The sequence below is a fragment of the Sinocyclocheilus anshuiensis genome, unplaced genomic scaffold, assembly GCF_001515605.1.
Source record: "Sinocyclocheilus anshuiensis isolate Anshui unplaced genomic scaffold, SAMN03320099.WGS_v1.1 scaffold1144, whole genome shotgun sequence".
NCBI classification, from domain to species: Eukaryota; Metazoa; Chordata; class Actinopteri; order Cypriniformes; family Cyprinidae; genus Sinocyclocheilus; species Sinocyclocheilus anshuiensis.
The window spans coordinates 686,657-703,715 of NW_015551101.1; the positions used below are offsets into that span (position 1 = coordinate 686,657).

The window sequence follows — 17,059 nt, forward strand, 5'->3', positions numbered from 1 at the left end:
CGGGACGTTTAGACGCGCACTAGAGGCGGTTTAGCCAATCACAACACACTGGGCTAGCTAACCAATCAAAGCCCATCGCCTATTTCTGAGGGCGGGGCTTCATAAAAACAGGAAAAGATCAGCCCGTTTATCAGAGAAGGGACAGAGCGGTGTGGAATAAAGGTAAATTATGTGAAAAAGAATGCGGTTTTTTTTTGTTTTTTTTTTGAACTAAGCATTAACACATGTTAGCCCCATAAACACAATCAAGCCTAGAAAAAAAAACAGTGAACCACCCCTTTAAATTCAAGTCCATCCCACAAAGATCATGTTTATTTGTTTTAAACTTTACTTTTCATCAAAGATAATAATGGTTACACTTTACAATAAGGTCCTGTTAGTTAATGCATTAACTAAAATGAACCAACAATGATTCATTTTTTTGTAACAGTAGTTACTGGTCTTTATGATTGTTAATAAAAATACTGTTCATGGTTAATGTTAGCACACATTCATTAAATGTAAAATAATAGTAAAAACAGATACTTTTTAATTTTAGAAATGTTAGTGATGTTAAAATTAAATGCTTTATTTTTCATTGTTATTTCATGTTAACTGTTAAATGAAACCTAAATTGTTAGTATAATAACTCCAATAATACAGTAGCTTTTATGTGTTGTCCTTAACATGTAAAATTAACATGGTTTTTAAGTAATAATTCTAAGTTTTGTCTAAGTGATTTGGTTGACGTTAACTTCTAAGCGTGGATTATATAACATTAGCACATAAAAACTCTTGTATCTTTATTTGAGCTCACCTTTCCTTCTCTTCTTCTGTTCTGTTTGTCGGGATGCTGGTCTGTTCTCTGACTAACACATGCTTTCACTTTACATGACTGAAATCTTTCGGCTAACCCGGGACAAAAGTGTTTAATTATAAAACCAACCACAAGTGTAAGCCTCTGGATTCCTATATTTACATGCATTGCTGTTTCATTTGGGGTTATTTGAGAAAAAGCAAGAATTAACATGCAAATGTCCATTAATCCGTTTTGTTATTAGAATATATCTACACATTTATATATACAGTTTCTCCAGTTCTGTATGCAATGGGCTTTTCATTCCATGAGAATATAAAGCAAATGGAACTTAATATGATTTTATATCTGATTACAGTTGTTGAGGACGTGACAATGGACAAACAAGGTAAGACTCTGAGTTATCTACGATCAGGTCTGGTCTTTGCACAGCTTTGCATTACACAGGAAGAGAGCATATGCCAAAACTCAGTGCCTTTAGTCATCAATTTAATGAATGCTTTTTGAGTGTACTCTAAAAAAAAAAAAAACTAAAACAAAGGTGCTGAGATGCCCAGCATCCTGACAAAGGCTAGGCCTTCAGCGTCTTATTTGCTTTTGTTTAGTTATTGAATGGTTTAAGTTCTCATCCAGTTGTCTGTCTTCCCCTTGTCACCAGTTGTCCATGCCCTATTCTGAATGTTTTATCTCTGTTTCTTAAGCAGATCAGAAAGATGAGTACAGTGACCAGACGATTCTGGCTGTTGGCATAGTTGTTGGCCTGATGCTGGCGGTTCTGGCGATAGGACTGGCCTACTGGCTGTATATGAAGAAGTTCAGGTACGACATGATATCCACTTCTCATTAAACAGTGAAGACGTTACCATTCATCACGTTTTGCACATTTGCACTATGCTTATGTAATCCAGATTTGCTCAAAGTGGAATATTATGTAACACTTAATCTGGATGTAGGCAAGGATCCTGGAAAACTGGAGAAAAGGAAGATGGATCTGCAGAAGAGAGTAAGAAGCTGGAGGAGAATCAAAGCCAAAAAGCTGACATGTAATGTCAAAGGAGCCATTCAGGGTGAGTCAAGATTTCTGAAACTAGCTTAATGTGAATATTACTATTTTTCTTAGTAGTAGTATTATATATAAATGTTTATAGATTGAATTATTGTTATATTTATTATGTATGTATCTTGTCTTTCCTTAGGATTAATTTGAATGCAATCCCTTTTTTCCACAAGAGAAGGAGTGAAAAATTGGTGAAATCTGTGAAAAAAATGATCAGAAGCTGTATTGGAGGACCAGAGTAGCTGTGTCAGTTACATCTCCACCATCGTCTATAATGTGTCTGTGCCTCCCCTACGCTAGGGATTTAATTAATAATGTATGTTGTAAAGTATGTGAATCTTTTGCATTGAAGATCAAGCCTGTTCAGAAACCTTTGTCTGTATGAAGTGTTCATTCATAATGTTGGATTTCATGTTTGAAGCCCTACTGTGTTTTGTTTTATTTTAATGTCCCAGCTATTCAGTTCATGCAAATTTGTGTTTGCAGTTTCACATGGTTGAAACACTGAGGCCTTTAGTATCCGTTTGGGACTTTTCCTTTCGAATTACACGTAGTACCTAATCTGTGGCATGATATGAAGCATGATATTCACGCTTATACCGAGCACTTGGCTAGTTTTCAGGTCTTAACAAGTCAGTAAGCAAAATTACATCCCGATATTATACTTGTTGGGATTTAGAAGACCATTAATTACCAATATTTAGACCTTATATGCATTTTAATAAAGACTATGACCTACAATTTGAAGTTCAAATGTCTAAACAGGACAACTGACATAATTAGTCATTTCTGAATTAAGAAGATAATGCAGGGACCAGTGCTTGTTTAATGAAAACCTTGCCCTTTGCTTGGATTGTTTACCATTTAAACCATTTAAAATTGGGTTCTCATCACGTGTTGCTTTTTTTCATGAAAGTGAAAATCAGCTCTCAATAATGTATACTGACACTTTTCTCAGATTATCGCCCGTTTCGTGTGTTCTTTGATGTTTCATTGTTTCGCCGCAGAATTGTATGTGATCTGGTTTAAGCATTACTTGTAAATATGGTTAACTTCTTTTTGTTTTTATGTTCTATTTATATTGTTGAGGTTTAGCTAAATGCCAGTGTTTTGACATTATGTTAGCTAGTTTTAGTAAATTTTCCTGAAAATATACCTCTGTTGCTGTTGAACGGTACAGTACAATCGATGGTATTTACTTGCAGATTTTAAATTCAATGCCAAGTGGTTGCTGCATTTCCACACTTCAGTGCATATCACCTGCATTTAATCCACTGTCAAGACCAAAGAGGTTGAATGTGGCCGTGCAAGTATTGTACATACTGACCGTTGTTTTGTACTCTTAGTTCAAATAAAGTGTACATTTTTAGGAAAGAAATGTTTTTGAAAAGCTGCTTATGCTCACCAAAGCTGTATTTATTTGATAAAAAATGCAGTAAAAATAAGAATATTGTGAAATATTATTTCAGTTTGAAATAACGGTTTTCTATTTTATTTTAAATTGTTATTTATTCTTGCGATGCAAAGCTGAATTTTCAGCAGCCATTACTCCAGTGTTCAGTGTCACATGATCCTTCAAAATTCATTCTAATCTGATTTGGTGCGTAAGAAACATTTCTTATCCATTTTTAACACTGTTTTTGCCGTTTCACATTTTTTGTGGAAACCGTGATACAATTTTTTTTCAGGATTTTAAGATGAAAAGAAAGTTAAAAAGAACAGCATTTATTTGAAAAAAAAAATGTTTTTGTAACATTATAAATGTCTTTATTGTAACTTTTGATTCAATGTTTGTCCAGTAATTTCACAATCTCAATTTTTACAGCATTAGGTTATGACTGCTCAGTTGTCACACATCACATCAACATTCCCCAAAGCAAGTAACTTTAAAAGGGAACTGTTGCAAACCAGGGGCCGTATGTATAAAGTCGCTCAACTTAAAAGTTTAGTCTTAAGTGTGTCAAAATTCTAAGAATGACGTAATTTTACTCTTATTCCTAGACTTAAGAATACATTTACATTGTCATTTTGCAGACGCTTTTATCCAAAGCGACTTACAATTGGGGGATACATAAAGCGATTCTTCTTAAGGAGGCAAACAGATACAGGAAGTGCTTGTAATACCAAATTTCTAGACATTGTTCAAATAAGTACAAGCTAGAAAGAGAAGGAATAAATAAAGAGAGAATTTTTTTTAATTTTTTTTTATGATAAAGTCATGTAGCTTCGAAAGAGATGAGTTTTCAGCTGTCGCTTGAAAATTGTCAGGGATTCAGCATTCCGGATAGGGGTGGGAAGATCGTTCCACCAGCCAGGAATGGTGAACAAGAATGTTCTGGAAAGTGATTTTGAGTCTCTCTGTGATGGTACCACGAGGCGTCGCTCACTAGCGGATCTCAGACTTCTGGTATTATAGTTACATTAAATGATTGGTGTTTTGCTGCTGTGACTTTACATGAGCAGGCTCACTATTGGCTGTTTCAGAGATCGAGGTCAGCCATTTTGTGTTGACATCATTGTAGTCTTTAGTTCACAACACTTAAGTGTCACCTCAGTCAACACATAAGAATCAGTCTTAGACTTTACTGAAAGTTGCTTTTAGCGTCTTTATAAAAGGCTCCTACTCTTAGAAAAGTCCTACTTTTTACTAAGAATTTTTTTGACACTTTTACTAAGAATTTTTTGACACTTAAGTCAAAGCTTAAGGCTATTCTTAAAAGCATTTCTGAGAAGTTTTATACATACGGGCCCAGGGGCCGTATGTATAAAGCCTCTCAGAGTAAAATTGTAGTCTTAAGTGTGTCAAAATTCTTAGAATGACGTAATTTTACTCCTATTCCTAGACTTAAGAATAAGTGTGATTCATAAAGTTTCCTAAGTGTTAAGACTAGGTCTCAGCTCCTTAAGAGAGCTGGAGAGGTCTCCTAACCTAGTTAGGAGTAACAAGATGGCAGCAAAAGGAGGAGACACACTTTCCAACGAAGATATGACATATTGGAGTTATATGTTGATAAAATGATACAAACTTGATCGCCAAGATAGTCAATTCTTTTTGTAACTGACCAAGTAAGAAATGTAATAACTTCTTCCACTCTACAAATCAATGCTCTAACTGCAGAAATTAAAGTAGTAACATTTTTTTGGCTGGAAAATTGGAAAAATGCAGCAATGCACCGGTGATGACACAGTAAGCAGGGTCTTAAATATTGTGGCACTAATCCCACCAAACACAACAGTGGCCAAAAGTGATGTGGAGTTTTTTTTTTAATGACCCCACATTTCACTTAAACCATTCAAATATGAGGGAAAAAAACACTGACCAGTGTTGCCAACTGCTTTCAACCGAAAGTAGCTAAAACAGTTGCTAAATGTTGCTAGATTACGTCAGAATGGCAAGTTCACTGATCTATATACATATAGATCAGTGGGGGAGTCTTGGAATCTATATAAGGTTTGTTCAAGAAATTGATTTTGTTGCTAGGCTTTTGAAAAAAGTCTCAAAAGGGTTGAGGAAGTCACTAAATTGGCAACATTGATATTTACAACAACATCATCAGTTATTGATATTTCGTTGGTCCTCTTGTTTTTGCATGTGTTCATAATTTCTTTGCATGACAGCATGGCCAAAAAGTATGACCGCACAATTTGGTATGTTTCATTGCATTATTATCACAAATAAAACAATTGACTGTGAGCAACTATGCAACATGCTTACAAAATCTTTAACAGTTTTTTTTAAATAAGGGTGAAGATGTCAAATTTCCTAGGCTGGACATCAATTTTGGCCACTACTATAGGACAGTTCATTGACCTTCTAACTGACCGTCAAACCATGCTGCAAAAACAAGCCACTTTTATGAGGATTGTGGGCTTTCCTGGAGTTGTTGGAGCTGTTGATGGAACTCATGTTCACGTCATTGATCCAACTGTAAACGAGAGGAGAAATACCAATAGAATACAATTTCAAAGCATCAGTAATAATTTGTGATAATTTTGCACAATGCAAAGCATTTTTTTTAAATACATTTAAATATTAAAATATTTCAGGGTCTTAATTAAATGATTTTATTATAGTTACATTAAATGATTGGTGTTTTGCTGCTGTGACTTCACATGAGCAGGCTCACTATTGGCTGTTTCAGAGATCGAGGTCGGCCATTTTGAGTTGACATCATTGTAGTCTTTAGTTCACAACACTTAAGTGTCACCTCAGTCAACACTTAAGAATCAGTCTTAGACTTTACTGAAAGTTGCTTTTAGCTTCTTTATAAAGGTCTCCTACTCTTAGACAAGTCCTACTTTTTACTAAGAATTTTTTGACACTTAAGTCAAATTAAGACTATTCTTAAGAGCATTTCTGATAAGTTTTATACATACGGGCCCAGGTCTCAGACAAGGTACATTTATTTTAAAAGTTAAATGACAATAAAAATATCACTGATGGAGATGTATTTAAATAATGTAAAAATTGGCCAATATAAAATATTTCTTAAATTCTGTAAAGGTTTTTAATGTCAAAGCATTATTGTAAGCAGGATTGTATTAATCCACAAATGTAGATGTCTTTGGAAAAATTACATGTAGTGAAAGTATTAATTATATTGATTTTTTTTATAATAAAATATTAAATTCCATGCAAATATTTATTGTACAGTGTTACAAAATTCATAATTTCTCTGTAAAAATAAAAGAAAAAAATGTGGCTATTTGGTTGAAGAAGTAATAGAAATAGTTGGGAAGCTTGAAAGAACTGTTCCGTGCCCTCAGGAATGGACACATCCCATAATAATGATCCCAAAAGCATTGGAGATAATCCAAATCCAAATTCATCTGAAAAGTTAAGGTACTTTGACATTGTCATAAACATGATTTGATGGCTCACAGTAAACAAGCTGGTAAAGGACAGCGGAATGCAAGAGATTTAGTTCACTGTAAACTATACTGTTCCTTCATCACATATACATTTAAGAATGATAGGAATGTAGTCAAATAGTTACCACCTATTAAGTCTCCTGGCTCCAACTGTTTGTATTCCTCAGTGCAGCTGTTGCTGTCCATGGTGCTGCAATGGCCAACTACAGATTCACATACTGCAACTGTTATGCAAGTTTCATAAAAACAAAATCAACATTAATATCACAATCCAGCACTTTTTGTCAGACAATCAAATGGATGTAAAAATGATAAGCCTAAAAAATGGTAAATAAGCACACAAGAAATCACATTAATCTGAGAAAGTCAGATTGTAATCCTACATAACGTATTAATACACTTTTAATATCATAAAGCCAGATAAACCTGACAAACACAACATATCACGGTAAACTCGCAATGTCCTCTGGTGTTGACTTATCCTAAACCTCCTTATATCATTTGTTATACATTTTTACTTAGCACATGCAGCATATTTGACCTAAAACAAACGTGTTTATACACTATTATTGTGTAAGCACAGCATTTTGCATAATATGGTTGATTGTCCACAAACTACGCGTAAGCTGTCAATAATTAGCAAAAAGCAGCCCAGTGTTGTTTGAAATAGTTCAGCGTTTTGCAAAATGCTTATAGGATTGTTTGTGTAAAGTTTCTTTGACAGTTTTACTTGATTGACACATGGCGTGGAGCTACCTTTACTGTTTCCCCCTTCGAATCGTCATTTGAACATCCGGGTACTCGTCTGCTTGATTGACAGTTGCCATAGCAACAGCCCAGGCTGTCGCCATTTTGTCAGTTGCTTTTTTAATCTTTCAAATGTTTTCGCTTCCCGCCGGAATAATGCAGTCATGCGCTCGTAACAGTGACCGTTTTAGAAAGGCTTCGCCAACCGCGTCGGACTGAAAACGACACCAGGACAAAGAATCGGAATGTCAGGAATATATTTATTGGGCTAGTAGTCCGTGTCTCGGGTCCGCCGGGCCGGTCCGCTGCGCAGGTTTGGAACGCGCGCCATTTTGTGAAAACTGACAGAAAAGCTTAACGGTTTTTGTTCACCTTTTCACGTAGCGCATTCTATAATATCGGCATGTCGTTGGTTTTTTGTGACTATTTTTGCTTTTGAAAACAATTCATTTGCGTCTCCGCCTCTACAGAAGCGAATAATCTTGAATGTGCGTTTCCGAGCGCTAGCTGGTTAGCCGCGTTTGTTAAAGTCACTGAGAAAGAGCGCTAACTAGCCGCTAACCATCACTTCACCACTTACAAACCGCCGCTAACCATCACTTCACCACTTACAAACCATGATTAATGCACAAATTAGATCTGACATGGGCAAAAACGCATTGGAAAGACGCTGTTTTACCTGTCAGTCGAAATAAGAAGGCATTTAGCCCCGTCTGGCTCAATACATTAGGGGTGTCTCATCGGAAGCAGCGTAGAGAAACTGGATCAGTCGCCTCACTTAACTGGATCTGGGACTTTAAATGAAGATCACACCATCAAAGGTGAGTATTTGAGATTTGTAGAGGTCTAAGTGAATCTTGTGTCCTTTGTAGGTGTGTTTCCAAACCGCTTGTTTGGTAACGTTAGAAGCTACAGGCTAGGTTGATTTGGCCTAGATGGCTAGCCGATTAATAACTTTCCTCACATTAACGTAGTTAGCGATCTTTGTTCATGCACCAGATAGCTCATCCGATCATCAGCGTCTGCTTTTACACTCCCCAAGCCCCAGTAGTGAGCATTTGTAAAGGTTTTAGGACAGTCTGTTAGTCGTTTAACAGGCAACCCAGTGTAGCTTCGCTAGGTCAGACTGCCGGAGCAAATGTGCGTGTATGTGGGTTTGCTCAGCCTACGATTTTATATATACCTAACGTTACCCGCAGAAATCTGCCAGCTGGTGATTACAGAAGTGTATCATCACATCACTCTGATGGGAGTGTTTGGCTGGTAACGCTGGTGGTGGAGGTGATGATGATGATGATGAAGCCCCATGTCTAGCGTGTTGTCAGTTAGCCATCAGGCTGGTTTCCTGTCGGGGGAGGGGGGCTGACATTAGCCAGGGATGTGATGCTTAACCATAGTTATACAGCAAACATTGCTCAGTCATGTAGTACGGGTTTAGACTTTAGCGTGACGATGGAGACGTTAAACGAGTCCGATCGAGCCCGATGAATGGCTAAGCCAGCTAGAGAGGTAAGGTCCGCTTTACATGTCACTGTCACTCAGTTTACCTCTGGTTAGTTTGCTCAGTGTTCAAGGGTTTTTCTCAAGTTATGTATAGTTAATGTGGAGGAATGGATGGCACGCTGCTCAGATTTGTATTTGTTAGTCTGTGTAAAGAAATGCTTTCGTCTTTTTCAGATGGATAATGGTCTCTGACCAGGTAAATACAGGGCAGGTTGTCAGATTCCCCCTCAGTGTCACCTGAAGGTTCAGCTTTGGTGATGTTTTATACATAATAAAAGTACAGCTGATACAGATGAATAATGCACAGAGAAATGTCTCATCAAAAATAGGGTCGTGGTTTGTTGCTTCTGTTTGCCTCAGGTAAACTTTATTCTGGAAGTTCATAGGTAGATCTGTGTCAGATGCCATCTTTTTTGTCCATCATTTCCTCCCACAGCAGTCTAAAAGTGTGATTGACAGTGGTCCTAGTTTAACAGGGGCTTTTTGTTCTTTCCTGTGATGCAGTTTATTAGTTGTTTTGTACAAACCTTATTTCAGTCACACTAGAAGAATAAGTCTCATGCATTTAGCTGGATATGCAGGAATGGGCCTGCATGCACAAAAGGACCAGGATCTGTACTGTCGCGTACACTTTTCTTTTTACACTCCATGCGCAGTCCAGTATCCCTTTTCTTTCCATCTTATTGACATTGTTCTGGAGTTTCAGTGGTGCTGAAATCCAGCTGATCTCCTGTAGTGTTATTTCAGGGCTTGTTTTTTATTAGCTGTTTAGAAATTAGTCAGAACATTTAGATTAATTATAACTTTATGTAACCTAGGGACATTTTAATGGGGGGAAATGTTATTTTTTCAACACTTAAGTATGTTTAGTTAAATTAGGCAAAGTTCTGTAGTAGTTGTGAACTTAGGCTTACTTGTAGAAATATGAATTCAGTGTCATCCAAGTTTTAATAAAGCGATCGGAAAATAAAGTACAAATGCATGCTTTACATGCTCAGTATTGAGGATTTGTAATTTCTATAAATTGTTCCTCTTTTATTGTGATGTTTGTTCATCAAAGTTTATTTGCAGCCCTTCTATTCATGTAGGACTCTAAGGAACGTTTGAAATGTGGGAAGATAAGTTAGCACTTATTGCAAGTGAATCAAACATTTTACAGCTAATTAAGGTGAAATTAAATTATACTGGAAATCATACATCCAGGTTAGCTGTTTGCATCTGTTCTTGTTTTGAAGCAGAAGCTGTTGTGCAGTTATGCACGTCTTACTTTATTGATTCCTTTGGTAGTATTTGTCAAATTAAGTACTCGTCACGGTGTAAAATGATGGTTAAAGTTGTTCATTGTTTATCATGGCTGCATTTAGTCACTCTGACATGAGTTTGAAGTGGGATATCTAGTGGGTAGCAAAAAACCAACAAGCTGTTTTCTTTTTTTTGTGGCTTATACATAACTTGGGTGAAGTTTGTCTCTGTTTGCTATACCTACTTTTTTGTTCTTGTGCTCCACACCAAATAAGTGGAATAATTTCTGGGACATGTAACACATTTTAACTTTGTATTTTGAGAAGATGTCACTGGCCATCTTAAAAGTCATAAATTACACGGAGCTGACCCACTATTACATTATAAGTAAGGAACAGTTGTGTTACAGAGCTTTATTATAAATTGGAAAATGTTTGATGGAAAGCCATAATTGTTCTTGTTGCATGTGCATTCAACATGTTTGGCGTTGCTGTGAGAAAGTCATTTAATGATCACAGTCCCTTACTGTACTGTAGTCAAGGGAATTTATTGCATGTTTGGTGTTTACCTGGCCTGACAATAACCAGACATGCCATTAAATTAAATTAAATTAATTGAAAAGGATAAATTAAATGTCAAAAGCTCCTGAGGATAATTTATTATTATTTGGTTATTACAAAACATATATCACTAGTTTTTGCTAGTGTTATTAAAAACAAATCTTATAATTAATTATTAATATTATTTTTACTTGATTTCATTCCTTGCAACAGGATAATTACAGATCAGTAAACAGAAAAAAACCCGAATATATCGTATTCCTTGTTATAACTCCTTTGTAGTTTAATCAGATTCAGAAATAAAATATCAATATGAGTAGTACTCGTGTAAAATGAGTGACACAGAATGGTGAAATGCACCTCAGAGGGTTATATTTAATGTTTATATAACAGGATAATTACAGATCAGTAAACAGAAAAAACCCCGAATATATCGTATTCCTTGTTATAACTCCTTTGTAGTTTAATCAGATTCAGAAATAAAATATCAATCTGAGTAGTACTCGTGTAAAATGAGTGACACAGAATGGTGAAATGCACCTCAGAGGGTTATATTTAATGTTTATATTTGCAAAGCCTTGTTCACATATTTTGTATGTTACCAACTTTATAATTTTTAATACAAATTCGTATTTCTTCTTTGAGTTATAAAGGCTGCTTATAAATCACAAAAAAACAGAACTAGATATACAGTAAGAGCATCTTCTGTGGTGCAGAATGTAATGTTTCTGTTTGTACTGTGACATACATCAGTTTTTCTCTTGGTGAACTGCATGCAGTCCTTGACAACATGAATCATCAAGCCCATATTGAGAAATATGCCTTAACAAAACATAAAAAATACAAGCATCTCAATGATATTTTGCTGTACCTTTTTAAAAATATATAATCAATTTAAGATGTTTATGTTGGTAAATTAATGTAAAAATGTGTTATTTCATAGGCTTTTGTCCTGAAAATCGTTTGAGGCTGTAGAAGTGTTTCCATCCTCTGATATTTTGTGGATCACATGAATTCTTTGCCGTGCCTTAGTTAGGTCAGCTGAATCATTCTCCACTCCTACACCATGAGTGGGGTCTGAGCTGCTATTTTGCTGTCAGGCTCCAATGTGGTGGATGCTTCATCTAAGTGTGCCAAAGTTAAATTTTATTTCTTGTTTATTTCTTGTTTTCTTATTGGAAAATGGGAGCAGCTCTGCCCTGGCAACAAAAGTAGGCTATTTGCATACTCTTCTGTGATTGGCTTGAACATTGATGGGCTTGCCAAATCACACTGTATCTTCTTGGTGATAGGCTATGCTAATTAGGTGCTGTTGCTGGGATTCTGAATAGTGGTGGGATTTTGTGTGGCTGTGGTGCATTGTGTTGCCTGGCAAGAGATGCTGATATATGAGCAAGCTCCTTATAATTATCACAATTTACAGCTAAAAAAAGGACAGATTTCTGACCAAAAATGTTGTACTTGACATGAAATTTGCACTGTAGTCTTTTCTCTTTTTATTTAGAAATTGAGAAGAGATCTGTTTTTTTTTCTTTATTTGTTTCTGTACAGTTATATTAAATGATTTTGTCTTTTTTTTTATAGCTATGCTTTAATTGTTATTGCCTTTATTTTTCTGACATTCCTCTTACAGGAATGTTATATTCTGATAAACAAGATTAATAAATTCATAGATTTTTTTGTACATATGTTTATATTCACTTTCTGTCCTATTGTGTTTTAGTTCTAGTGCTATGCTTAATTTTTGTTACATAAAAATCTCAGAGATGGTTTTTCTCTCCTAAAACAGAGAAAGAGGTTTGCGGTTCAAAGGATCACAGGGAGAGAGGAGAATTTTGTTCTAACGCACTAATTTAGCTTACATTTCCTCTAGGGGGAGAGACCTCAGCATGCAAACCCTCGTCTGTCCGGCTTGCACCCTCTCTTTCTTTCCATGCTGCTGGTCTTCAGATGGCTGCTCCCATGCCTCATTCGCACCAGCAGTACAGTGACTGTCACCAGCAGAGTACAGATCAGTCTGTCACTGTACTGCCATACAGTGATCAGACACAAGCACTCACTGCCAGCCAGGTACTGGATGCTCCGCTGCTGTTTATGCAATTAGTTTTTTTGCATTGTGAATAAACATGGATGAAGCACGCTCAGTTATTGCACTTTGTGAAATGAATACTTCCTGTTACTTTTCACTTAGCCTTTGGATTATTTTACCTCTTAGTCAAAAGTATGTGAATTTGTTAAAAAAAAATAAAAAATGTCACCTAGTAAATCCACGTGTTTCCCCTTCTTTTATTGCAGAGGCACATGCCCCAGTGCTTTCGTGACCCCACTTTAGCTCCTTTAAGGAAGCTCTCCATAGACCTGATCAAAACCTACAAACACATCAATGAGGTAAAATGTCTTCGTTTTATTGCTATTCTCATCTATATTACGTTCCTTGCCATAGTACAGCATAAAATAAAGCTAAAAATAATAGTAGTAAAGTACAAAATTAGGATACTAGATCATAAGTAGTCGTACCTCTGAAAAGTCTTTTAGGAAGTTTTCACACTAAGTTATGAGTGCAACAATGCTCAAGGATTTTTGAATTGAGACTAATGCTGTGAAACTTACTTGCTCTCCTGTATTAGGTGTATTATGCAAAAAAGAAACGACGGCATCAACAAGGTCAAAGTGAGGACTCCAGCCACAAGAAAGAAAGGAAAGTCTTCAATGATGGCTACGATGATGAGAACTATGACTACATTGTCAAGAATGGGGAAAAATGGATGGACCGCTATGAAATTGACTCTTTAATTGGAAAAGGGTCATTTGGCCAGGTATAATGTCTTGAGTTTTCTTCAATTGTTTTAAGATTTATTTTTGAAAGGAAAAACAAAATTTAAGATTTTAAATGTTAGGAAATTGGAACATTATCAGCTTTTGCCCTGATAAAATAGAGGCTAAATTATTGTTTTGGACTTTGAAAGCAGAATCCATGGATGGCAAAATGATGCATGGTGTAATTGCCATTTCAAAGTAGTTTTAATATCTTATAAGGAAACAAAAATATTGTCTTATGTGAATGTAATTGGGACTTTTTTAGGTTGTAAAAGCTTATGACCGAGCTGAGCAAGAGTGGGTAGCAATTAAGATCATCAAGAACAAGAAGGCCTTTCTGAATCAAGCTCAAATTGAAGTACGGCTTCTCGAGCTCATGAACAAACATGACACAGAGATGAAATACTATATAGGTAAGCAGCCTGTTCAATTCTTTGATATCATTTCAAAATCTTTGCATACAGTGCATTCTTTCAATTTTAAATATAAAAATCTAAATGCATTTCTTTTCTCAGTACACTTGAAACGGCACTTCATGTTCCGGAATCATCTTTGCTTAGTATTTGAAATGTTGTCATACAACCTTTATGACTTGTTACGGAATACGAACTTCAGAGGTGTCTCTTTGAATCTGACACGGAAGTTTGCCCAGCAGTTGTGTACAGCACTACTGTTTCTCGCTACACCTGAGCTCAGCATCATCCACTGTGACCTAAAGCCAGAGAACATCCTGCTATGTAACCCCAAGAGAAGTGCCATCAAAATAGTGGACTTTGGGAGCTCCTGCCAACTGGGACAAAGGGTATTGTGAAGCGACTTATTTTTTGAATGTGAGGAAAGTGTGGAGATTGTCACAGAATGCTTAGAGTAATTGATTACGTATTCCTCCTCCTCCATCAGATATATCAGTACATCCAGAGTCGATTCTACCGCTCCCCCGAAGTGTTATTGGGAATGCCGTATGACTTGGCCATAGACATGTGGTCTCTGGGATGTATTCTGGTGGAAATGCATACAGGAGAGCCTCTATTTAGTGGAGCCAATGAGGTAATGAGCTGTATGAGTTGGTATTAATATTATTAATGATGATTATTATTATTATTATTATAACTAATGTTTCCCGTGTCCTTAAACACCATGAATACAAAGTTTTATGATTGACAACTACATTGATATGTGGGAATAAATCCCCTAAATTATTGTTTAATGTGTGTACAGAATACAGGAGTTAAAACGGAATGTTATAGTAAAAAAACATAGATAAAACAAACGGTCACACTTTATTTTAAGGTCCAATTCTCGCTACTAACAAACCATTAACTATGACATTTCCCTCAAACTGCAAATTTTCTGCTTATTTATAGTTTGTAAGATAGTTGTTAAGTTTAGGTATTGGGTAGGATTAGGGATGTAGAATATGGTCATGCAGAATATGTGCTTTATAAGTACTAGTGCTGGGCAATGATTAATCGTATCCAAAATAAAAGTTTTTGTGTACATAATATATGTGTGTGTACTGTGTATATTTATTATGTATATTTAAAGACACACATACAGTATATATTTAGAAAATATTTACATGTATATATTTATATTAATATAATTTATATTATGTATAAACATTTAATATATAAGCATAACATATTTTTCTTAAATATATATGTACATGCATGTGCGTGTATTTATATATACATAATAAATACAGTGTACACATATATTATGTACACAAAAACTTTTATTTTGGATGCGATTAATCGCGATTAATTGTTGCCCAGCACTAATAAGTACTAATAAACAGCATATATATTATAAATAGGCATGCCAATAAGCAACTAGTTAATAGTAAGAATTGGTCCCTATACTAAAAGTGTTGCTTTAGAGACTTATTCTTTAATCGAAACCCTATCAGGTGGACCAAATGAACAAAATTGTTGAAGTACTTGGGATCCCACCCAATCACATAATGGACCTAGCACCAAAAGCCAGGAAGTTCTTTGAGAAGTTGTCAGATGGGACATGGAGTATTAAGAAGACCAAAGATGGAAAAAGGGTACATGTTACTGATATTTTGAAGTACAATCGCTATTGTGGGAATTTTGTTTTTATGCAGCTTTTGTGGGAATGCTTGTTATTGTTGCTAGAATGTCTTTCTGCTTTTCTGTGAGCAGTACAAACCTCCGGCATCTCGAAAGCTCCATGCCATCTTGGGAGTGGAATGTGGTGGACCAGGCAGTCGTCGGGCGGGAGAATCCGGCCACGCTGTAGCTGACTACTTGAAGTTCAAAGACCTCATTCTCAGAATGCTGGACTACGACCCCAAGACGCGAATTCAGCCCTACTATGCCCTCCAGCACAGTTTCTTCAAGAAGACGACGGATGAAGGAACCAATACAAGCAGTAGTGTGTCAACAAGTCCTGCACTTGAGCAGTCGCAGTCATCAGGGACCACTTCTAGTACATCCTCAAGCTCAGGTTCTACTACGATTTCATCTGTTCTGGTCTCTAAGCTCTTGGTTGTAACTGACTTGATAGTAGTGTGTTTCTCGGTAAAGCTTAACGCAGTTCATTTCCTCTGCTTCAGGAGGATCGTCTGGAACAAGCACCAGTGGCAGAGCAAGATCCGATCCAACTCACCACCATCGGCACAGCGGCGGGCATTTCAGCACAGCCATGCCAGCCATAGACTGTGACAACCTTTGCCCTCAGGTGAGCCCACCTGGTTTATCTTGTCAAGTAAAGCAATTCAAAGTTTGGCCTTCATGACTGAACAACGTTTTTCCTTGTTTGTGCAGGCGGGACAGCCTTATCATCCACCAGTAGTATGGCCTGGAATAGTAGGACCAGAACCTGTCACTGTAGAGACTCATCCAGTCCAGGAAACCACTTTTCATGTGCCTCCCCAGCATCCCAAGGCATTGCACCCCCATCACCATCAACATCACCATGGACAGGTCATAGCAACGCGACCACGGCCGCGTCTCTACAACTCGCCCACCAACAGCGCCTCCACCCAGGATTCCATGGAGGTGGTGCACGGTCATCTGTCCATGACATCCCTGTCTTCCTCGGCATCCTCTTCCTCCACATCTTCCTCTTCCACAGGAAACCAAGGCAACCAGGCTTACCAGCTCCGCCAGCTTCCTGCCAACACCCTGGACTTTAGCCAAAACGGAAGTATGAGTATGGGTTTGGGTGCCTTCTCAAATCCTCGCCAAGAGACTGGTATGGCTGGACATCCCACGTACCCTGTTGCCACAAACACAGGAACTGGTCACTTTATAGCAGAGGGACACCTGGGCATGAGACAAGGCATTGATAGGGAAGATTCTCCGATGACTGGAGTCTGTGTTCAGCAGAGCTCGATGGCCAGCTCATGACTTTAGCTGAAATGGGTTTGTTTTTCTGTGTGAATTTTGTTTTTGTTTTGTTTCGTTTCCCCCCCCCCCCCCCTTTTTTTTTTTTGTG

General features: G+C 36.9%; 2 protein-coding genes and 1 long non-coding RNA gene across 5 annotated transcripts in view; 2 read left to right on the plus strand and 1 right to left on the minus strand.

Annotated features, from left to right (window-relative positions):
- Nucleotides 1-3,227, plus strand: part of LOC107662775 (CD166 antigen homolog A-like) — a 27,022-nt gene extending 23,795 nt beyond the window's left edge. Inside the window, exons 13-16 of one of the 2 annotated variants that reach the window (XM_016452868.1) lie at nt 1,155-1,184; nt 1,498-1,615; nt 1,750-1,863; nt 1,993-3,227. In XM_016452868.1, the coding sequence (XP_016308354.1) occupies nt 1,155-1,184; nt 1,498-1,615; nt 1,750-1,843 (242 nt within the window). In that variant the 3' untranslated portion in view covers nt 1,844-1,863; nt 1,993-3,227. The remainder of the gene's footprint in view (nt 1-1,154; nt 1,185-1,497; nt 1,616-1,749; nt 1,864-1,992) is intronic. The other variant, XM_016452869.1, reaches the window with a different exon arrangement.
- Nucleotides 3,228-5,142: 1,915 nt separating this feature from the next.
- On the minus strand, nt 5,143-8,797 carry LOC107662776 (uncharacterized). Of its 2 annotated transcripts, none has more exons than XR_001631245.1 (3): nt 8,656-8,797; nt 6,854-6,949; nt 5,143-5,779 (listed from the first exon to the last, which is right to left on the minus strand). It is a non-coding gene; the product is annotated as an uncharacterized LOC107662776 (long non-coding RNA). The 2 variants fall into 2 exon arrangements; XR_001631246.1 differs by lacking the exon at nt 8,656-8,797 and adding an exon at nt 8,152-8,215.
- Nucleotides 7,522-17,047, plus strand: dyrk1ab (dual-specificity tyrosine-(Y)-phosphorylation regulated kinase 1A, b). Its single transcript, XM_016452867.1, has 11 exons — nt 7,522-8,293; nt 12,651-12,847; nt 13,073-13,165; nt 13,405-13,593; nt 13,860-14,007; nt 14,110-14,396; nt 14,495-14,641; nt 15,504-15,644; nt 15,763-16,066; nt 16,176-16,300; nt 16,387-17,047. The coding sequence occupies exons 2-11, from the start codon at nt 12,728-12,730 to the stop codon at nt 16,969-16,971; spliced, it is 2,139 nt and encodes a 712-aa protein (XP_016308353.1). The 5' UTR covers nt 7,522-8,293; nt 12,651-12,727; the 3' UTR covers nt 16,972-17,047.
- The last annotated feature ends 12 nt before the right edge of the window (nt 17,048-17,059 follow it).

What these genes read in the sequence shown, in the direction of transcription:
- dyrk1ab (XM_016452867.1), top strand. Translation starts at nt 12,728, where the DNA reads ATGGCTGCTCCCATGCCTCATTCGCACCAGCAGTACAGTGACTGTCAC. An exon ending in GAAAAGGGTCATTTGGCCAG is followed by an intron (nt 13,594 to 13,859) that starts GTATAATGTCTT and finishes GGACTTTTTTAG; the next exon opens with GTTGTAAAAGCTTATGACCG. An exon ending in AGAGATGAAATACTATATAG is followed by an intron (nt 14,008 to 14,109) that starts GTAAGCAGCCTG and finishes TTCTTTTCTCAG; the next exon opens with TACACTTGAAACGGCACTTC.